The sequence below is a fragment of the Crassostrea angulata genome, chromosome 2 (assembly GCF_025612915.1).
Source record: "Crassostrea angulata isolate pt1a10 chromosome 2, ASM2561291v2, whole genome shotgun sequence".
Lineage (NCBI taxonomy): Eukaryota > Metazoa > Mollusca > Bivalvia > Ostreida > Ostreidae > Magallana > Magallana angulata.
Genome location: NC_069112.1, coordinates 44,820,497 through 44,845,067, shown reverse-complemented (window position 1 = coordinate 44,845,067; position 24,571 = coordinate 44,820,497). Strand labels below are relative to the sequence as shown.

Below are 24,571 nucleotides of genomic sequence, written 5' to 3'. Positions count from 1 at the left end.
TCTATACAGCAGTGAAAATTGTACCATAATTGTGTATTTGATATTATGCGTTAGATTTCTTGCATTTCAAAATAGTTTGGAAATATGATATACAACTTCTTTCTTTCCAAATGTGTTACATAATAGTGATTGCATAGTTATGATTATAAGTAATTCATTCCCATCTACAATTAAACAAAAAAAAAATGAATAGTAGTTGAACTTTAATGGTGTCTGTAAAGTTGTTCTTATCATGAAATACATCCCCAACCTCTATAAAATCTTTACTTCAATAGTGGTTGTATTTCAATAGTGGTTGCAAAGTGATATATTTAATAAAATAGGTCCCCAACCACTATTAAAACAATTTATTTCAATAGTGGTTTTATTTCAATAGTGGTTGCAAGGTGATTTTTCTAATGAAATACATTCCAAACCACTATTGAAATAATTTAGTTCAATAATGGTTTTATTTCAATAATGGTTGCAACAGGGACCTTCGCCAGCCCTGAAATTCAATCGTCTTAAATTCACACAATACATTAACCGTAAAAAGGCATCAGAACCCCCAACTTTTTTCGGAAAACAAAATCAACTTTATGCACGGTAGTACGTATTAAAACATATATAAATTAAAACACCTTATCCGTATGCAATAAAAGATCAGATGTTGAGTGAATGCATTGATTTATCTTCAAAAATTAATCGGTCCAAGTTAATTTTTACCACAAATATCTCTTTTTATTGATAAGGATATGCAACAGGATGTCAAAGAAATAGCACTATCTATTTCTCAAATTATTAATTTTCATTTCATATTTAAAAAAAACATAATCAGATAATTATTCGTCTTTATTTCAGATATTTATTATCTGTCGTATTCCATTTTTTTCGTGTTTTACCTCTCAGACACCCAAACACTACGGAAAGGTAAACTGCTCCGGTCATTAGCGCTTCCTCGTAAGTGATTTGTTAACCGTATAATACTTCCTAGCTGTCTGCGTTATCAATGTTGACCTCTCAAGATATATATTTAGTGCACTTTTAAATTTATTGAATCAGCAAAGGGCTTGAGATATTTACTGATTACTCTCATTAATTGATTCGTATTTATCAATGGTTAACAATTTTTTCCATGACTAGATTTTCCGAGACGACAAAATCTTATAAATGAAATGCAGATTTAACAATAGGGCAATTCAGAAATCGTTTCGATCGTTTCGAATTTAAATAACAATTCAAAACGATTTAGAAGCCATGCCGCTTACATGTATGTGTTATGTTAAAGCTAGGCATTACAGGGTAAAATAACAGGACATATACAGTATCTAATATAAAAAATAACAGAACCTTTTGAAAAGAAAGATAGCTTCAAAACTGGTTGGGCATCAACATCACATTAGCAGTTTGCGCCAAATTCTAAATTATTCATCTTTTAGGCATGGGTGCATCCCCCTCCTCTAAGATGTGCACATATAATTACCCATCCCCATTGAAATGTTTGACCATATGCAGATTTATACATATATTTTTAAATTGCTAATTTGTTCTCATTTTTATTTCTTCTTTACAAATAATGAAGCTGTAAACGAAAACCGTCATGCCTCTTCACGATTGAATCGATATGACAATATGAAACTACCATTTCCTTATCTAAGCTATTCAAAGAAATAGAAATATCAAACCGGCGGAGGAATCTCGCGGTTGAAACCAAAGTATCGTGTACTTCTTACGCGCACTTGTAACAGGAAGTACATATGTAAGGCCAACTTCTATGTACCACGGAAAACATAACACGATATCGCGTTGACGTTGACGTGAACTTTAAACTTTCTTGTTCTTTGTTGAAGTTTTCTAACAGATTACAAGAACGTATGTTATGGAGGCGTATACTTGCGTTTTATTGTTCGACAAAGCGTGCGCGATACTCAAAATGATTATACAAACCAAACGCATGAGAAAATTTTACTTTTGAAGAAATATTTGTTAGATGAACATTTGTCGTTTAGTACATTTAACAGAAAGAGCCAATAGTAGAAAGCTATGACAAATAGATATTAGATCAAACTGGACCAACAATGTAAGACCAAACCATACTGTTAGTATCAAATGAAGCTCTTTTTAACGAATTTGTTCAGGAAGTGTTTAGAAATTCTTCACAGCTTTAAAGTTTCTGGAAGAAAACATTTTAGGGACAGACCATTGATCTCCTGAATTGGGTAGTTAAGCTTAGTTATAATTGTAGCATATTGTAAAAACAAGATAAAAAACAAAAACAATAACAACATTATACTAAGAATCTCCTCTTCTAGATTACTTATCAAAGTTATATCCATTTACAGAAAGAAACGATCGAAGATTAAATGTTTTAGTCCCTTGAAAACTGTTATATTGTAACATACGATTTAAATGGTAATCATGTACATTTCGCTTCTATAGTCTATCATAAATTCACAAAAAAGGTTTAAACAAAAAATAAAAAAAGCCTTACTGCACATGATAAATGACTTTTTGTGAAATAAGAATCTGTATTCGACACGTTTAATCAAGAAGCATAGAGTTGCCAGAAAATCCGTATGCCTCGTAATAAGTAACTCCAGCAAACACCAAACCGAAGCGTTCTCCGTTCAACGTAGAGGCCGTGAGTTCTCCCTCCACAACACGTATTGATCGGACGTTGTACGTAACGTTACCATACGAGACATTTTCTTCAAAAACTAAATCGCCCGCGTTTATAACTGTGCTATTTATACGTAGCGAGTCTTTTGAAAAATGCTTCATCATAATAGATACATAATTATGATCATATCCAGAAGGTACGATAATCTTATAATAATCGATGTACTGGTCCAATCCTGGGATGATTGTCATAGATGGATCGCCCAACGTTGAACTTCTTGAATTTAATCCAAATGCTGTAACTAACAAAGGAACATCCGATTCGATAAAACATGTCTGGCTGCTTGATATTCTGGTGTCGAAAGAATCGAATTTTGTCAAGGTTATCGGTTGACTAGAACTGCCGATCTTATACGATATTATCGAGTTTTCTATTGCTGTGATACGAATGAGTGTGTCTCTGTCATCCGAATTCGGGGGTACTATGTATGTTTTATCTACACTGGTAATCGGTGGTAGTTGTTCAATAAGATGATCGCATGCCCCTGTATTCTCAAGCTGGTTACAATCATTGCCTGAAAATACTGCAATAGGAACGGATGATTCAATGAATGTGCCGGTTAAATCGGTACTATGCTCAATTTGATAAGTCTCAAAGCGATCAAGAAACAGATTAAAAACGTCACCGCGGTAGAATGTTTTCCCTTCGATTATCAGAGGCACATTTCGTTTCATCTTAAATGTTATTGATATTGTAGAATTATCTTCAATGGCTGACATTGCAACCTGACTGGTCCGAGTTGCTTCTGGCTCTGTCGATATAACTACGTATTTGGTCGATAGTTTATGGAGTGGTATATGTGTCGTGCTTCCGACAGTGCCATACCCATCATCGTGACTAATTAGAAAAACATCACTGGAAGTTTCAATCAAGACTGACTTTATCTCTTTCCGAAAGCTTTTAAGTTCCAACTCATTCGGAAGTATTATATGCTGACTCGACTGTATAATCTCCGTTCTGTCAATCTGGTCCTTGTAGGACGCGTTAAGATACGGGGATGTTGTTATGTTCATCTGGACACTGTTTTCAGAAGTAACGTAAACATTCTTTGTCGAATTTACAATATTTTTCGTGAATAAGACTATAAACTCCTTCCCTCTGCTACCTAAAAATAAAGTTAAAAGCGTATATTAATAGTTTTCAAATATATATATATATATATATTTTTCCAAAATCAAATTTGGATTTTTTGCTTGTCAACATTTTGTATTCAGCCTACATTATATTAGAAACATATTTCGGAGAAGTGCAAATAATAAAAGATTGAAGGGAAAGTTGATTATAAGGTTTACTACTAAGATAAACATTTTTTCTCAGTAAGAAAAATCATCAAAACTCTAAACCTTTTTTTAAAGCTTACATGCAACACACAATCATTGAACGTTAAACTTACATGCTTTAATCATAAATCATTGATCATTTAAATGACATGACTTGAATTGAAAAAAAGTGTTAACCAACAAATAGTTAGCAGTAGTGACAGTTTGCATACATTTTTATATGCTGTCTGGATATATATGAACAGTTTGATCTTGTGTTTAAAAAGGAACATTATTTTAAACATCTAGAGTCAAAAGGCCCATGAACAATTAATGTTTTGTTTTAAGCACCGTTTTCGGATTTGAAAAAAAATAATAGCTAAAACAAATAATAGTTTTCGTAAATAAAATGATAAATCACGTCTGTCTGTGTCCTAAAAGACTAAGGCATAATGAAACAAAATTTATTTTCCCAAAAATTATATCTCACCGAAGAACTCTTTTTATAAAATATTCTAAAGCTCTTAACTAATCTCCCACTTACCACCCGAATTAAGGTTAAAATATATCCTCACCTACAGTTACGTTTGGTCCAGAAATTAAAAATGGTGTTGTTTGGATTTCTGTAGTAGTTTTCGTTGAATTGGTAGTCGTTTCTGCATTGAAACAATATATATATATATATATATATATATATATATATATATATATATATATATATATATATATATATATATATATATATATATATATATATATATCCAAAGTCTCTTTTTCAATGAATAATAAATATATATATATATATATATATATATATATATATATATATATATATATATATATATATATATATATATATATATATATATATCATTAAAAACTTTTAAAACACTGTTTCAAAATATTTCGACCGTGTTACCGGTCTTCCTCAGTCGGTGTTTATTGTCTATAGCAACACAACGTAGAACATATACTATGACGTCACAATATGAATACAGTCTGCCAAGTGACGTCATACAACAATATTGCGCCAAAAACATATGAAATGTAGGTGAGAGTCTATAGAAAGCACATTGATAGCCGTAATTAGTACATAAACAAGTAATGTATGAAAATGGAATAGATAACAGGACATAAAATAAAGGAAATGTCTATACAAACTAGTGATAATGTAGTCTAAAGACAATAATGTTCCCTTTTGTTTATACCAAAAGGCAGAACGGTGTTTTTTGGATTTCTGTTGTACTTTTCGTGAAATCGGTAGTTGTTTCTGCATAAATGATTATATTGATATACTATTGTGAAAATAATTATGGTCGCTTTAAATAGCATGTTTTTGATCCTGTTTATAATGGCCTATAAAGGACATGTAGTAGCCAATTTTATGTCCATATACAACGCGGAAAGGAAACTACTAGGTAGAGGAGTTAGTTGACATCATATCCATGTATTCAGTTTTTTGTCCACATGTGTGTGAGTAAAGAAGAATTTGTTTTAAAGATTTAATACATTTTTACTATATGGCAATATAGGCCCCTACATTAGGGCCTGAACTCCTGACCCAGGGGCCACGAATTTCACAATTTTGGTAGAAGGCTTCATGGACATCATAATCATGCATTTATTTTTTAACAAATATATATGGAAGTAGAGAAGATTGTCTACGATTTAATATATTTTAACCTTATGGCCATATTGGTCCGACTGTAGAGCCAGAACCCCTGACAAAGGGGTCATTCATTTCACAATATTGGTAGAGGGCTTAATGGACATCATAATATTGCATTTAGTTTTTAACAAATATATATGGGAGCAGAGAAGAATATTTTCTAAGATGTAATACATTTTAAATATATGACCATAATGGCCCCATCCTAGATCCAGAACCCCTGACCTAGTCATTCATTTTATTAATATCATTTGCTTAGTATTTACAAAGGAATAGTTGTTCGTTTTTAACATCATTAATCAGCCGATCTCGGCACAAACGATCTGGGTGTTTTTTAAACAATGGTTGTCAAATACCTTATCATTGCCTCACTTGAAACTCCATAAAACGTATGCATGCGTGGTCAGAATATGTTTAAAATAGCTGTCCCCTACTTGCATACAATATACATTAATTCAAGAACATGACTTATTCTATCGGTGTAGCCTTAAGTTTTGCAATGATTATCTCATGTTACATGAATTTAGAAACACGGAGTTAAAGTTACCAATAAAAGAAAGCTAAAATTACGAAATTGTTTTTCATTGGTCTAGTAAAATAAAAAAACAATCAACACCTCGAAGAGACTTAGACATGGTTTAAAATGAAAATTAATATATTGTGTATTTTGAATGAATCGCCAAAATTTGAATGTTAGAAGTCAATTACAGGCGCGGTACGGAGGAAAGAAGTTATCTAAAAAAAAAATCGAGACATTTCATTACAAATGATTTAAAGTAAAGATAATTCTTTCACAAAATAACCTACGACAAACAAAACAAAAAGCATCGTTAAAGTAGATCTTATACCAATACAACACATATTTAAAAAAAAGTACTAGAGCTTTGGTTACAAAACAAAGAATTTACGTTTGTAAGTCAATATTTGACTTTCAAATTTTGACAAAGCAATAAAAGCATTTGTATTAGTCCTTCTATTTAATGCGGGAAAAAATATACATTGGGCATAAAAAGCGATTGCACTCGTCTGGCGGAAATCGACCCTAACGAATACATGTATCTTGCATAATAATAAATTACAATAAGTAAATCAGTTAGACCAGGAGAGCGTGCAATTTTATAAACTCTGCTTTAAAGTTTGATATCTTAAGAAGGCAGGAGAAATAAGGTGGACACGATACTTACAGTGAATATGATATTGTAAAACAAGAATATGAAATGACTGATATTTCTTTCAAGAATTTGCATTTAACTTTGCGCTTGTGCTCAGTTCGCCCTTCACCGTATTCCAACAATATTTCATGAGGTCTGTATACGGTATGGACATAATTATAATATCTTTGATTTCTTCATAAATTTCAGAGATCGTAAATAGATTTGTTATTGAAGTTTTTAGATAATTATGTGTGAGTTTTAGGAATTGACTTGGGACTGTGTTAATGGTGTTTAGTTGAACGTGTGTAAAAGAATGCTCATTTGAAAGTGTAACTTTATTTTCGTAATTTGCACAGTCTGATGAATATACCTGGCCATAGGTATAACCGAAAGTGTACTAATGAATCAGAGACAAAAATAACAGATATTAGCAATTCAAAATTTAAAATATCATTTTTTCATGAATTTATGTGTTACAAACAATATTAAAGGAAGAGCAGTTGGCTAACCGTCGTCCGAAATTTTGCCGATGTTTTATAGCTGGCCAATATATTTTCTATAGATTAATCTTGTTTTTCAATTTGTTCTTCATAAACGTCAAAATCCTATGCAAATTTTTCATAAAAACAATATACTTTTGGTTTAAGACCAATATATCAATTTACTAATATGTAATTCTCAATGTAAGGTTGGTCCCGTAACATTTTTAAACAACAAAACACGCTAATGGTGGAGTTGCCAATCTCTGTTATTCATGGCTCTGGTTAAATCTAAAGCCCACATTTTTGCTTAAATGAACGAAAACAAACCCAAAAGTTTTACCATGTATTATTGTTAAAATACAAGATGGGGAAAACTTCCGAAATAATCAGATCAAATATGTCATCTTCAATTCAATATGCGTTCACAGTTCACTTTGCACTTGCCATTGCGCTCAGTTCAAAGTCTGCATTCACTCAATCATATTCACTATTACTGCATTCATATTCTGTTCAGGGATCGGTCACCGTTCGCTCTGCGTTCGGTCATAGATACCGTTCGCTCACAGTGCAAGTGGGAAAGTGGAACACTTAACCGTGTATACGGTACATAGACGTCGGAACACGGGATGGGGGAGGTTTTTGCGCACCTTCCCACTTGTTTCTAAAGTTATACATTACCATAACCGAAGACCTATTTATTTGCTTGTCAAGATTTTTTTGATAACTCTAGCCCCCCCCCCCCCCCCTCCCCCCGTTTTATTTACTTCCCACGCCACTGCAGTAGTTGCATTGCTCTTTGGATCTTAATACTTAATCTTAATGCGCTCTCTACTGCTCCCAGCTCTATTGGGAAAGTAGAAGCTCGTAGAACGTTTGTATACAAAGCGACCACCGATGTTCGGTTCTATACAGAACATTTATCATTTCACATTAGATTTATACAGTTGTTCAGTAATATCATCGCAACCTAAAACGAGATATTATGATGGTAGGGAACTGTTTTGGTAATATGTTAATTCGTTTAATGAAAGTAGCAGGTTTTGTATTTCTCCAAACTATCTTCAAAATCAACGAGAATCATCTAATCCAGAATTGCTTTATCTTTGTTTAGGCAACAAACATTATTTGATAAAAGTAGCGAAATGTTCTAAATTTTTCTGTGTTAAAGATATTTAATATTGCATGATGCATATATGCGCTTGCGCGGAGTATCATCTAGTCTATCAAATAGAAAAAGCAATTATGATAAAAACAAACATACATTGTACGTCAATGATCTATTGGAGAGGATAACGCATTACCATATGTAATGAGACAGCGATATTTATCTGTTGACATATTTAAATGTGTTTGCATATTAAAGGAATATTTTGGGTTCTTTATATGTTTTTGTGTGGAGCTTATAGTAGTGGATTTTTGAGCTATATCATTTGAGTCATGCAATTTTAAGGAGTTCATTGATAATGAATAGATTTGATTTTAAAGTGTTCAGTTGTAAGTGTGTATTTGAGGTGTTGTATTACGACTGTGTGTGATTGGTGATAAGTTGAACGTGTGTAAAAGAGGTGTTTATTTGGAAGTTTTAATTCATTTTGTAATTTCAACAAATTGAATAGGGAACTTTGCATAATATTCACATGAATTTTGTTTGCTTATGTGGGTACACGGTTCCCAGTCTAATTTGATCAATAAAATTGATAATCCTAACTATTATGATAGTCAAAAGCATTTAAATTACACTGCAAATAAATGGTGTTCAGTTGAAAGTGTGTAAATGGATGCCCATTTGAAAAAGTAACTTCTTTTACAGTTTAATTCAAAGTCAAAATAGGAACATTTTGTTTTTGCTTTACATCAATATGCCTCGAATATGTTTTTTCTAACTTTAAAAAATCTGCGAGCGACTCACAGTCTATATGAACAATCAAATGGGTAAACCTGGGTTAGCCGAATCTTATTTATTAAATCCAAACTACATTTTATTGTTTAATTCGGTAAATAAAACAAAACAAAATTTATTGTTTTATTTGTTTTATTGTTTATAATTGCAGAATGAGATTATTCCCGAATCATTCTAAACAAATCACTCATCTTGCATACACTTTGCATTAGAGTCTGACTTTACGCTTGCAGTTGCGCCTGGTTCACGGTCTGCCTTCGCTCACCGTTTACCAACCGCTCATCAAATTCGGTTCAGTGTTCAAACATTTTGTGCTCACTGTAAGTTTAAAGTTTGTTCACTGCTGCTCAGAGCTTAACTGCACCCCTGCGAATGTTATTGTCATTTAAATTTTAGACCACATGGTTTTGACCCTTTCAGTTTTGCAGCAAAAATCGTACCTCGTGTATATAGTCTATTTCACAGTATCTAGGTTATTGTAGTCAAATATAAAATCTAGAGATTTATTGATTTTAAACTTTATCTTCATTAATTGGTGAATAATGTGTTCTAGAAATAAAAGAGACTATACAAACATTAGTTTTTGTCCGCTCTTGCAACAACTAACATGCTTAAAAGAGATCCCTCCTGAGGATTAATTTTCGATCCGCGCCTAACCTAGTAATAACATCAATAGTGAAACAGACTATACCATTTTATGCAGATTGTTCCTTGAAAATGGTTTGATATACTAAGTTTTAGTGCAAAACAGACACCCATTATTTTTTTTAAACATGGTATTGTACACCACAAGCATCAAACATGGCTATGATTTTTTAAGCAACCCAATGTTTATATTTTCAACCACTCTACACGTGGTTGAACACGAACGATAACTCTTTTCTGAATATTATCGTTTAATATAAATAACTGCTAGATGGTGAAATAAGACAAACACCTTAAACGCTTTTCCCGTTTTAACATAAATCAAAGTAGGATATGATATGAAAAACGATCAGTACTTACGTATTTTGAAAATATTATCCGAACACTTATACTTCCGCTCGAACAAATCTCAGTGAAGTTGGATGTTTGGTTTTATAAATATTTCGTTTCATTTTTATTGATACAATTGTTTAGTTATACTGCTAAATCATTTGTATTCGTGGGGGTCAATTTTTTGTGGATAACCGTGATTTTCATGGTTCGTAGGGACTAAATTTTGTTTGTAGCAAGTTCGGGATAATTTATAAATATTAAAAGCTTGTATGTATGTTCGAGGGGATGTTAATTCGTGCGCTATTGTTACCTGCGAAAGCCATGAACATTTGTCGCCCACGAACAATGGTGATTCCACACTATCATCTATGTTTAAAAAAGGATTTTATAATGGCAGGGAAATGTTTTGGTATGTTAATTCGTTCAATGAAAGTAGCAAGTTTAGTTTTTCTCCCACCTATCTTCAAATTTAAGGAGTTTAATCTAATCCAGAATTGCCTTATTTTTGTTAAGGCAACAGACATTATTTAATAAAAGTAGCGAAATGTTCTAAATATTTTGTTTTAAACATATTCAATGTTGATTGATGCAGCTATCAAATATAGAAGAACATGCATGACAAGAACAAGCAAATGTCAATGATCTATTGGAGAGGATAACGCATTACCATATGTAATGAGACAGCGATATTTATCTGTTTACATGGTTACATGTGTTTGCATATAATACGAATATTTTCGGACTCTATGAGTTTGTGTGAAACTTATTTAAAGTAGTGGACTTTTGAGCTATATTATTTGAGTCATGCAATGTCAATAATTTCATTGATAATGAAATGATTTGATTCTGAAGTGTTCAGTTGTAAGTGTTTATTTGAGGTGTTGTATTAGGACTGTGTGTTATTAGTGATCAGTTGAACGTGTGTAAAAGAGATGTTTATTTGGAAGGGTAAATTTATTTTATCATTTTCCCAAACTTAAGAGGGAAGTTTGCATTATATTCATATGCATTAAGTATGCTTATGTGGGTACACGATTCCTCGTCTAATTTGAACATGTAAATGGATAATCCCGATTATAATTATAGTCAGAGGCATTTTAATTACACTGCAAATGAATGGTGTTCAGTTGAACGTGTGTAAAAGTGATGCCCATTTGAAAGTGTAACTTTTTTTCACAATTTACTCCAGTCAAAGTCAACATAGGAATATTTTTTTGTATTTTATCAATATGCCTTGAGTATATTTTTTCTAACTTCAAAAAGTCTGCAAGCGGTTTACAGTCATAGATAATTCTAGACAGGACCCTAAGCTTAAAAGCACATTTTCTTTTTAAATTCTTTAAATAAACTGAATATTTTATCTATTGTCTTGTTAATTTGCAACCTGGGAATAAATCCGGCATTATTTCGAACAAATCGTTCATCATGCATTCACTGTGCGTTATAGGCTCATTTTACACTCGTATTTGCGCTTAGTTCACGGCCTGCCTTCGTTCACCATTAAACAACTGTTCATCTAGTTCCGATCAGCGTTCAGACATTGTGTGCTCACCATTTAAAGTTTGTGTACTGCTGCTCACAGCTCAACCGGGCAAGTTGAATGTTTCAGGGATTGTACCTGTACTGTGGTTTCATCAAGTCTTCTCAAAATAGTGCAACTTCAAAAGTAAACTTCAAAAGTAAACAAAAAACCAAACAGCGTCAAAGTAAAAGCTACTGCTATACCAAGTAGTTACAAAAAGAGCAACGTTTTGTCAAAAGTGTTGGCATTTTGTTTCTTCTTTTTTTTTTAATTTCGAGAGAATTGTCTATCTTTTTAAGTTTTCTTATTAATAACGTGTTTTAAACACACGACCATGCATTTTGGACACATACAATGCGTATAAATTTCCATGAACTACTTTGCTGCGCGTTGAAGAAATGGGGATTGAATATATAACGCTTGTAACAAATGAAAAAAAACCCTGTTGACATGTTCGTAGGGTGCATGAACGAGTACACATACATATAGTCAGCGCTTAATGCTGTTAATGTGATACTTGGGTTACCAAGTAGCGCAGTGGATAATGCACACGCTTATCACCGCTGCGACCTGAGTTCGATCCCCATGATCGACAGTGGTTGCATGTGAAACGGTATGGTGGTCGTCCGGTTGGAGACATGGGTTTTCTCCGGGCACTCGTTTCCTCCCACATCAATGACCCACATCCGTGCCGACGAAAAATATTGATATAAGCTGTTGAATTTGTTTATCAATTTGTAAAATATATAAAGTTCATTTTAATGCAAAGCACTGAAATTAATATGATTTTGCACGAATTTTAACAGGTGTTCAGTTGATTGGGTGTATATGAATCTGTGGAGTTGTATTGAAAGTGTGTATAAAAGATATTCACTTGAACGTGTGTTTAAGAGGTGTTCAATTGGATGTGTAAATCTAGTGTTAATTTAGCAGGTGCCAAGTCAAGCTTTAAAAAAGTAGAAATTAAAGAAACTGCAACCGGTAACAACAATCCTGAAACAAACATGAGTTTAATGGTGTTTTGCGTTTTTAATTTGAGGGAGTATAAATGATAGTGTCCATTTGTAGGGTGGGGAATACAGGTGTTAGATTGGCACGGCTTACACGTATGTGTGTGTGTGTGTGTGTGTGAGAGAGAGAGAGAGAGAGAGAGAGAGAGAGAGAGAGAGAGAGCACTTTTAAGGTCAGGCCGGGTAAAATAAAAGGGTGTAATCAAACTATCATGCACATATCAGCATATATATATATATATATATATGCTAATACTTTCAGATCGATCAAGCAAACAAATAATTTCATAGCTGTATTTGAATTTGTGCAAAATTTAAATGCACATCTTAACATACTGAATTGTTCATTATGACAAATAAATTTCATTGTCCATCAAATTGTAGAAATTACTCAATTTCAGTCTTTAGACATTTTGATTACAAGTTTAACTTACTGAAATGTATATATATAATATAAGTTTCATTTTAGCTGGTACATGTTTTATTTTGGGATTTACATTAATGGTTCTGGTGTTCTTATTGGTGACAATTTACCCGCACACTTGTCCTGGGGTCATATAAAAGATGAGATGATGAAAAGAAAAACTTGAACTTTAAGAACAGGAAGTGCTTTTGAAGAGAGAAGAGGAGCAGAGCTAAGAAGTTATACAATAAACAAATTGACATCATATAAAGAAATTGTAATTTTGAGTGTGCATGCATATGTCAGGTTAAAATTTTGTTACATTTTTTTCTCCTCAGAAAGTCTTTTATCTTCTTGAATTAATAAAACAAATGAACCAAATAAAATAGTTTTTATATTCATAATTTTGTTTGAGAAGTGGAAGGGTAACGACATTTACTTAAGTTAATATATTAACTTGCCATATGCTGCATGTATTGAGGATGTAAATGGGTGGGAGAGAGTCTCTCACATAGGAAAATTTAGACTTATTTTATAAAAATTCTATATATTGATGTGAACCAAAAATGCCTTTTGATCGGCTTGTCGCAGGATTTACACACCCTCTTTTCTTTCTAGGTAATGAGAAATGAGCAATTTGAATTTATTTTGTGAATGAATAAATATGCTACCCCCCTCTCCTTAATCTTAATCATTCTGCATGTGTTGAATAAAAATAAAAGTATATTCTAATAATGTGTTAAAATTAAAAGTGTAACACGTGTAAGAAATAGGTGAATACTGTTCCCCGTGGAAAATTATAGTTTAATTCACAATTTACATAGTGAAACACCATGGTACCTGGCCCCTGGCAAACAGAATAAAGTTACCCATTTGAACCCCCCTCCCCAGAATATTATTTACAGACCAAAGCAGTACTCTAGAATATGCAGTAATTGGGCAAAGGTAGCACATGCATTCATCTGGCATTAAATCATTATGAAAAAATACTCCATATCTTATTTTGTAGCATATGTATTATGAGCACAATTAAGTTATATTAATATCAGGGGCTTATTTGACACCCAACCCCTCAAATAATTGTGTACAATAAGCTTTTATATAGTTTTCTAATTCCTAAAAAAATATTAAGAACTCACAAACTCCGCGAATGCATTTAACCAAAAAAAAAGCTGATATACAGCGTTCTTTTTGTTTACATCCATGATACGACAGAGGAAATGCGGTCGATACATCGTAACCATCTTGTCTCTTTTAGAATAAATAAAACAGAAAGACAATGTTTCAATAACCATTTACATAACGCACTGTTGAAACATATCTTAAAATTAATTTGGATTAGGTAATAAAATGACATTGCGCCTATATCAGAAAAGTTATCGCCCAAAGAGTTACATACCTTTTTGGGATCACTTGTGCGTTTGAAATGTGTATTGATTTCAAAGACCTTCCAGATTGAGAAATTAAATGCAAACGTTCAAGTGCAAACGGCTATAGATATTAGTAAACTTGGTATTATTTTCTTCCCTTTAACGAGTTCTTTATAAAAACTGATGGTCATATGTTGAGAGATGATTTACTTTGTAATTTTAATCAAAATATATAAAATTGCACTATTTTGGGAACAAGTAGCCAGTTTTTTTAAAGAAATTTACTTAACTAGTAAACTTTACAACTGAATGAGCATTGATTTTTATGATGTATGGATAATTCTGAATATGTTGCCATATTAATTACTCTAATCTCTCTTTGCCGTGCCCTTGATCTTTTTGTCTCAATTTAGCATTGACGTTTTTTGTCTTAAAGACGACCACGTGACCCTAAAAAGTAACGTGACCGTCAAATTTAGATTTGGTAAAGTTAAGGTGACCCATCTCTTTACAAAAACAACCAAAATTGTTTAGAACTCTCCATTATGCAGAAATGAATAGACAAAAGCAAAACGACCTCCTTTTACTGCTGTTTAAAAGCAAAATGTTGTCTTAACTATCCTGCGTTATTCTGTGATTAAACCAGACCGGTTCTGTATCTTTTGTGATTAACTTAGAGTTGCGATATATGTGGTTCCAATTAAAGCATGATTCAAGATTTAAGTCAATAGCCCATTTAGATTCACAAATTGGCCTCTGCTGAAGTTTAGAAATAAAAAAGATCATATAAAGTTCTTGAGCCTTTTTTTCTGCACAGGATTGTCATAGATTCTAACTGATATGGTTTCACTACTAATTCATGTGAAAATTCCCTAATACTGGGCTAGGAGCTTAATATAGCCTATTTTAAGCCTTCATATTGAGTAAATGGTAGCTTAACTAGGTAATCATTAGTTATTTGCTCAAATAATAAGCTTTTATTTGCTTAATAAAATTTCCCAGCTTATCCAGCAGATCATATGAAATATAAAAATCCTTATATATATATAAAGACTTGTAAAATACATAATTATTTTGCACATTGATCTTCTCGGTAATCCACAATGGTTATAATAAGATATCAGGTTCACATTTTGGCTCTATAGAGTCCAAGAATTCAGTAAAGTAAAAACAAAGTTTCTTTAAAAGATAGATTTGATGTTGAATTAGCTTTTTGTTAAGAATACTGTGATCCAAGGTGTGTGAGATGAGCAGTGTTACAGTTCATTACTTCATTGAAAAGCATGGACCATTCCGAATTAGAATTAAGAAGCTTTCTTATCCAAGAAAGATTAAGAGATTTAATGCATATATCAATATGAAACATTCTACATCCATCTTTCTCATAGTCCGACAGTAAAGTTTTTTATAGATACTTTATCAATATTTATTACCCCAAATATATCTAAAGAAAGCGTGCTCTAACATCTTAATCCACTGAGAGTTTGATTTAGGTAAGATAAACTGTAAATAAATGGGTAAACTTGGATAAGAATAAGATTTCACAGCTGTAATTTCGCTAAGAAAAGAAATGTTTCTCTTTGACCATTGTATTATTTCTTTTTGTACCAGATTAAATTTCTCATTAAAATTCAGATGTTCCATGTTTCCCAGATTTGCTGTGTATGTTACATCTAAAACTGTAAAACGTTCATTTGTCCACTGGAGCCCAATGTTTTGACAAAGCAAATCTAGACTGTAAATCATGGATCCTATCCAGATTGCTTTAGTGTTATTAATATTAGGCTTAAGCCCTGAATATTTTAAAAACTGGAAGAGTAGGTCGAGAGCACACTTGAGAAATTTTTCTGATCCATCTAAAAACAAAACTGTGTCATCAGCATACTGCTGTAAACACAATTTTTCTTCTCCTATTTTAATACCTTTAATATTTGTATTTTGTCGTTTCATGTGTCCTATGATTTCAATACACAGGTTGAAAATATGTGGGGAGACAGGATCACCCTGTCAACACCCCTTCCAATTTCAAAATTTTTTGCCATACTTGAATGTATACTTACCTATAGTACGATTTGGTTCAATAAACGTATTAGATGTTGTTTGGATTTCTGTCATACTGGGTATTTTGGCATTATTAGGTGTTTCTAAAAATGTCATGCTTTAAAATCAATTACCGTGGTTTTGTTTCAATGAAATTAATTGGGTATTTCTTAATCTACAAACAGCAAAATGTAAACGACAATATTATGCATAGTTCAACATACTCAAACTGCCTGACATGTACAAAAAATTTATAAAAGCGAGTGCATACAACAGTATTAAACATTTATTAAATGTTAAAATTATTATGTTTCATAGTTAGCTATTAATGAATAAATATTCAGTTCTTCATAAAAGATACAAATGAATGCTTCGTACAAACCGTCATTTTGCAATAGAAGGGTCAGGGTAGCAACAAAAGCAACAGCAAACACAAGAAACAAAACCATCGCAAGCACTTTCTGCCATGGTGTGTTTTTCGCTTCTTTGATATCCGATCGAACCACATACTGTAATCCACAGAAAAATATAAATTTGTTTTTCCAATTTGAATGCAAATTAAATGTTCATAATGATACACTGCCAAAGTACATGTAAATCATACCACAAAGCTTAAATACTTGAATCTATTAATGGACGTTTTAAAGAAACAACCAAAAAAAAAACAAACTTAGATCATATTCATATCCATTAAACCTGCACAACATATGTTTAAGTATATATTCAAAATAATTGAACTCATAGCACATCTAATTAAAATATTTTGACATAAATTTTCTTGAAACTGTCTTTTTCCGTTGGAATCATATATGAAAATCGGGTTTCCTTCAAGACGAGGTACAATGCATATCCACATTTAAATAATAAAACACCGAATGTTAATTTACTAAGTTATGCAATTATAAACCCTGGGCAGTGTGATTTTGAAGAGTATCAGTCGTGCAGGAGTCTGATAAAGCCAATTACAGACGTATTATTTATAATAGGAGGCAAAGCGAAATGTTTTGCAGTGCCTATGATTTTTATAAAAATCATCTGAAGCGTTATCGAGAAAACGTGACAAGGAAAAAAAAAGAGAGTAAAATAAAAGAAACTAGATGCTGTCATTAGACAGTAATACCCGCACCATGTGTTTGCCCCTAAATAACACTGTTTTGTACCAGTTTAATTAAAAATGAAGGCTATATATGCAAGCTCCGGTAATACAATTAAAATTTATAATTTTCATAACTGAAGGATGAGATCCTTTCCCATATGATAATACACATCGTGACATGAGCAGCACTGTATGTGCAATTTGGGGTTGAACTGTTTGCAGTGAATTTTCAGTTAATCAATAATCTTAACATTTTATGTCATAGAAAGTATAATGGTCTACATAATTATTACAAACAAAATTAAAAATTAAATTATGCCCCCTCCCCGTGGCGGTTGCCGGTTTTAGATTTGCTTCTGTGTGCCTACATGAACATCATCGTGTGCACAGATTTAGAGAAGGGGTGGGAGTAAGCAATGTTAGGTAACATAATTTGGGGGGTAAATATTTAATCAATATTTAATATACCTTATTGTTTATCCCAATAGAAAGTATACATGTACATCACAATATGCAGGTGTCCTGCACCACCTTAAAGCTGTTATTTACCTAATAAAATAGTGCAAGTGGATTTGAAGAATAGGTCATAAAAATCTATGCATGTTACAAATGAATGATCTTTGTCTGAAGTTACGTACACAACACAGGTCTGCATGTCTCATTAGCGGGTACTAGTTTTACCCTGCTCTTCGATTAGATGGGTTCAAGTATATATATACATGGGTGTTGCTAAAACGCGGAACGGAAAGCGGAACGGAAGGGAAAACGGAAAATCTTATCTAATGTTATTTACCTCATAGATTTGTTAATCATGCTAAAACGATACACTTTATGTACCTTTTTAATTTTTTTTTGAAAGATTAGCAATATTAGATTATTAATCATAAATATTTATTTCCTCAAAATTAACAGTACATGCATTGACCACTATATTCTGTCCCAAAATATCCTCGATTCACTTTTTGCTGTATATTTATATATACCTCAGGGTTCAAGCAATTCTTTTTTAGAAGCATTAAACATTCTCATTATTCTTTCTTTAAAACGTCCTCTCTAGCTTATCAGCTGGTATAAATACACGGCTAAAAAAGATCGTCTAGAACACCGACAATTCAATTTTGATGTAAGTATATACATGTACATCATATTTGAAATATAAAAATACTCAAAACACGCATAAAACGCTTTCACTAACTGCGTACGTTACGCTGATATGCCAGCAATACCATATATTAAGAAAAATAAGTAAAAAGTTATAGCTAATTTGCTTGTTTAATCATGTTAATGTTTCACAATTCGTATACATTTGATTTTTCCATATCCGTACTCAACTAAAGCCGAATGATTACAATGCTATCATTGATATACATTCATATGAATATTAATAAGATAACAACATGTTGATAATCATTCATTAGATATAAATAAAAGATACAAAGTAAATCGTTTCTGGCCAGTCTATACCCTTTTTAAGCGATAAACGTGATGATATTGTCCATTACGTTCCGCTTTCCGTTCCGTTTTCCGTTCCGCGTTTTAGCAACACCCATACATACATGTCTGTGTTTTCCGTATGCAGAAAATGATTAGTTAAGATCAGCTAAAGGAATTCATTATTGTGTTTTAATTGGATTATCATTATGATGTTGACCAATTTAGGTAAGCATAATACAATTCAATTCAATTCAATTCAATTTCTTTACTAACCAATTAAGGGCCCTCAAATGGCAACATGAAGACTGTTGACATACAACATCCAATGAACATAAAACATTCAATAAACATATACAAGAGGGAAAGAGCTGGATGATTAAAAGAACTATGACAGACATGAACAATTAAATAGTATATATGTATATATATATATATATATATATATATATATATATATATATATATATATATATATATATATATATATATATATATATATATAATTATGGATGTTTCCATAAATTCAATATAGTGTATTCTATATATTTATGTTAAACACCATACATAAATATGTCAAGATACAAATGCACATACAAATTTGAAATAGTTTATCATATGATTGAAAAATAAAAAACCAATATTTGAATAGGAAATACAAATTAAGGCAATGCCTTTTGTAAAAATTTACCAACAGAGTTTAATATATCTAATTCTTCACAGTTTAGAATCCAAAATAATTTTTGTTTATCTTCTAAACTAGTAAAATGTTTTGCTTTAGATGAAATTAAATCAAATAGTTCCTCTCTTTCTTTTGTAAATTTGCTGCATTGGATAAGAAAATGTTCTTCATCTTCAATTTTATTAAGTGTACAATTTTTGCATATTCTTTCTGTTCTAGGTGTGTTATTATATCCGCCCGATTCAATAAAAAGACTATGCGCTGATATCCGCAGTCTACAGATTGGCTTTCTGTATTCAGGTCTTAATATAGTTAAATATTTTTCCAGTATGAAGTTAGTTTTCAAAAATAAATAAGTAACAAGTTTGCCATCTTTAAGTGTTTCATTTGAGTACTGCCAATCCATCAAATATTTTTTAGTCTGAGATTGTTTTAAAGAATTAACAAAGCACAATATAATGAGATGCCAGCATACATATGTGTTTTACTTTCACTTTCTAAATGTGATCTCCCTTTGACAGCATACTGTGTCATCATCTTTTAATATTTAAATGAGCTTATCATCGTTACCTATCATATCGCATTTGTAAAGTTTCTGTCATTTTAGTTGCAAAAGTTATTTTTTTCATTTGTCAGACTGCATGCACTATTGATTTGACCACATATTGACCCTGTATAAACATTTTTTTATTAAATATGTGTATTACATGTAAGTAGGTGTAGACACTTATCATTTTTATATGAGTTATAAAAGGAAGGAAGGAGTATTTCTTTCTTAATGTATTATAATGCATCAAATACAATGTAGGTCATGACCTTATGGGACTGTTCTGACCCCACGAAACAGGAAAATACAAAATATCTTCTAATGTCATTATGATGCATCAAATGGTGTAAAGTACATTACTGACCCCCAAGTGTTGTCTTTATCCCCTCCCCCCTCCCCTTTATGAAACAGAAAATGATATGATACACTGTATATTGTGTTAACTTCTGAGATATGAGATCCTCATCCCTAGCTAAACCATATAATTTATTTTTGCTCTTTGTGTCATTGCGCATACAATTGTATGTAGATTATGCCCCCTTGGACACACCCTGACATTTTAGAACTAAAAATAATAATGTATTTTATCTTATTCATATGTTATACAGTAGTGTTTGATCCATGTGGGTAAATCCTAGCCTAATGATGTCACTGCTTTGTTTAGGAGACTTTACAATTGCCCCAAATAGGTGAATACACATGGAATTGATGCATATAACATTTTGTTTATAAATCTTAAAAATTGAATTAAGCAATTTCCAAAATGTTAATGTGAATCACGAGAGAAAAAGCTATCAAGAAATGATTTAAAATTTGCTACTGTACACATGTAAGAATGTATTAAGAAGACTGAATCTTTATAACCAGGTTAAATTGGGAGGGGGGGTGAATGTGGAGTATAAACATTTATAATTTGAATAATTTATTGTTATTAATTTTAACTTGTCAATGAATACTACTTATTGATCCCAAGGTAGAAATATGACCTCTGATCATATCTCAATAGATCATTTGTCAATTATGCAAGGTGTAATATATTTTTTTTTTAAGAATAACATTTTTTACCAGTTTATTAAAGTGTTTAGACACCCAAATTATATTTTGATTTTAATAGATCATTCGACAGGGGGGGGGGGGAGAACAGTTTATATTTGAGTTTGTTTGGAAGTGGGGGTTCCAAGTCATATATTTGACAATTTTTTAATGTAATTTAAAATAAGACTAAGCCATACTACAGTCATGAACATCAATAGTATAGAACAAAACACAAACTTAGTCATGTACATGTATATATACATGGGAAGTATTACAAAAAAGATGATTGATCTATATCTGGGTTCTTAAATTGAATCATATATCATGTACATATTATATTATTGTTTCTTTCTTCAAGGCATTTAAGATGGTATGTAGGTCATGATCCCAAGTGCTCTTCCTGAAATTATTAAATATCATAAAAACCATTGAGATCCCCACCTTAATCCAAAGATATTATTCCTCCTTAGGTCATGCAGGCGCATCAGATCATTATGGCATGTATGTCATGACCCTAAGGGGTCATCCTGACCCCCTTAGAATCAGAAATTGTCAATAATCTTTAATTTATTGATGTTTGATGATCCTCTCTCTATTTAATCTTTATTATTAAGTCTCCCGAATGAAATTTGGAGACTTATTGTTTTTGTACGGTTCTTAATACATGTATTATTATTATTCATCTTCTTTTTCTTCTTTCCTGCTCTGAACTTGTTTCTCAGAGATGGCTGAACAGAATTGTACAAAACTCTAGGATATGATAGGCCTGCATATCTAGTTGTGCACCCTGGTTTGATTTTTCTCATTTTGGGTTAGACAACCACTTTTCGGGGGAGGGGGGAGGGGGGTGTCAAAAGGGTGTGGGGTCTAACATTGAACCTTGTAGGAAGAATCGTAGACTCTATTGTAAATGGTAATTTAACTTGAAAACGGACAAAGATAATAATATAGGGTTTTCATAATCATATATTGGCTGTTATTGGCAATATATAGGGTTTATTAGATCTGACCCCTGGGGTCATCCCCACCCCCCAGGAATTTGAAATTACCATATATCTCAGAAACTGTTATAATCATAACCCCTAAACCATATATATTCATGTTTCTGATGTCAAGGGGCATCAAATGTTATGTAGGTCATGGGCCGTGTGGGTGGTCCTGACCCCCTCAAACAGCAAGTCCCTTAATATCTTCAAAACAGTTGAGATCCCCACCCTTAAACCATATATATTCTTGTTCCTTGTGTCAAAGGGCATCAAACGGTATGTAGGTCATGGGCCACGGGGGTGGTCATGACCCCCCCTTGAACAGGAAGTGCACGAATATCTCGAAAACGGTTGAGATCCCCACCCCTTAACCATATATATTCTTGATCCCTAAAGGGCATCAAAAGATATGTACCGATAGGTAATGGACCTCAGGGTTAAATTTTATTTTTTAAAACCGTAATGCACATCTATGGAACAATTCCTATCATATCCCAAGATATGATGTGTCTATCCATTAAATCATAAAAGGAGTTCTAGGATCTATGTTTTTTTGAAGTGATAAACGTCAATTTTCTGCTACTTTTTGACTCCCTGGATGAAATTTAAAGTTTTAAAACCTTATTGCACATCTATAGGACAGCCCCAATTATAGCCCAAGAGATGACGAAGCTACTTCAAAAGTTGTAAGAGGAGTTCTGGGAACCATAATTTTTTTTGCCAAAAAACGTCATTTTTTGTTGCCCACTGATCCCCTTAATAAAAAAAAAAATTCTGGAACCTGATCAAGCCTCAATATGACACCCCCAATCATATTCTAGAAGATCATTTGGCTACTGCCCAAAAAAATGACGTTTTTGAAACCAGTTTTTTTGTAAAAAAAAAAAAAACGTCATTTTTTTAGCCATTAAATGACCCCCAGGTCAAAATTGAAAATTCTGAAACCTTATTGCGCATCTATAGGATACCCTAAAACATATTCCAAAAGATGATTTGTCTACTGTTGAAAATGTAGGAGGAGTTCGAGGAAGAAGGTTTTTTGTGAAAAAACGTCATTTTTTACCAATTATTTGACCCCCAGGACTAACAGAGAATTTTTGAAACCGTTTTACAAAACAACATGATACCCCAAATCAAACTCCAAGAATTCAGTTTGCTGGTTTATAAAATGTAAGAGCAGTTTGAGAAAGTAAAACGTGACAGACGGACGGACGGAACAGGGTAACAACAATATACAACAATATAAAGTGCGGGTATAAAAAAACAACAACGCAATGACAAAAAGATCTTCTGTTGAAATGGAAGACCTTAATGATAGGTGAAAAGGTGTTGTGGTCCTGACAAGTTTACCTTAACTATGAAGTAAAATTAGTTATATTCTTCAGTTCTTAAGACGAGATTCAGATAAAAAAAAACGGATGAAAGAATGGCACAATATACGCAATATCATTAAATTATATTCTTTCAAATCAAATCAAAGTTAGTTATTACTTACTGATTTACTTTTTGAAAAGCATCCAGTCCCCATATTGATTATATATCTTCTTCAACTTGTGTCTCTCTTAAATCCCTATAGAAATGTCCTACGAAACCTGTCTATTGAGAAGGAAAATATCTAGGACATGATAAAAATATACAAAAAGAAAAGCATTCCTCCTATTTATTCTTCAGACCAGAAAATTGGCGTATTGTGTAAAAACATATCAAATTGCATGAGACTTGGTGTTTATTTTCCATAGGCATTATGCTTCTGAATGGTGAATTCATGTTACATAATGTAGTAAAAACGTGCATATTTTTTTAATACTGCTTAAGAATTCATACAGTTGGCCAGAAAACATCAATTAGAAGTATAATTTGGCTATTTTGGAATAATTGTATCAATGCACTCATACTCTTGTGAAAAAATTTTCGGCAAGTCAATATACATAATCAAAAGCCGGTAACGACATGATATAGCAAACGACTACTTTGGCAAATAAATACAAATAGTAATTAGCATTGTTAATCTCGTACGTTTAGATTTAACAAAACTGTTTAAAAAATTATTTTAGCAAAATAAACAGCCAAATATAAAAAATTCGTGTTTGTAAAATTTATTCTATGACAAAAACTAAAAGTAAAAGAAAAGTAACGATTATGAAAATTATTCATTCTAGATTTTTGGGCAGAAATTAAAAAAAGAAAAAAAAAAAAACCAGAAAAATAAGAACAGAAAAAAACCCCTCAATATTTTGTAACTTTCCAGTTGTAAAAACGATTCAGATGTTTTCTGAAAATTTTCTGCGTAAGCGATGATTGTCAAATCTTCGGTTTTATAGCATTCGATTATATGCTATTTCGCAGAA

General features: G+C 32.1%; 1 protein-coding gene across 1 annotated transcript; it reads right to left on the bottom strand.

The window, feature by feature from the left end:
• Positions 1-2,085: 2,085 nt before the first annotated feature.
• LOC128172894 (uncharacterized) lies at positions 2,086-23,843 on the bottom strand. The gene is made up of 5 exons (XM_052838633.1): positions 23,719-23,843; positions 16,829-16,955; positions 16,467-16,550; positions 4,494-4,574; positions 2,086-3,764 (listed from the first exon to the last, which is right to left on the bottom strand). The coding sequence occupies exons 1-5, from the start codon at positions 23,749-23,751 to the stop codon at positions 2,521-2,523; spliced, it is 1,569 nt and encodes a 522-aa protein (XP_052694593.1). The 5' UTR covers positions 23,752-23,843; the 3' UTR covers positions 2,086-2,520.
• Positions 23,844-24,571: the final 728 nt, after the last annotated feature.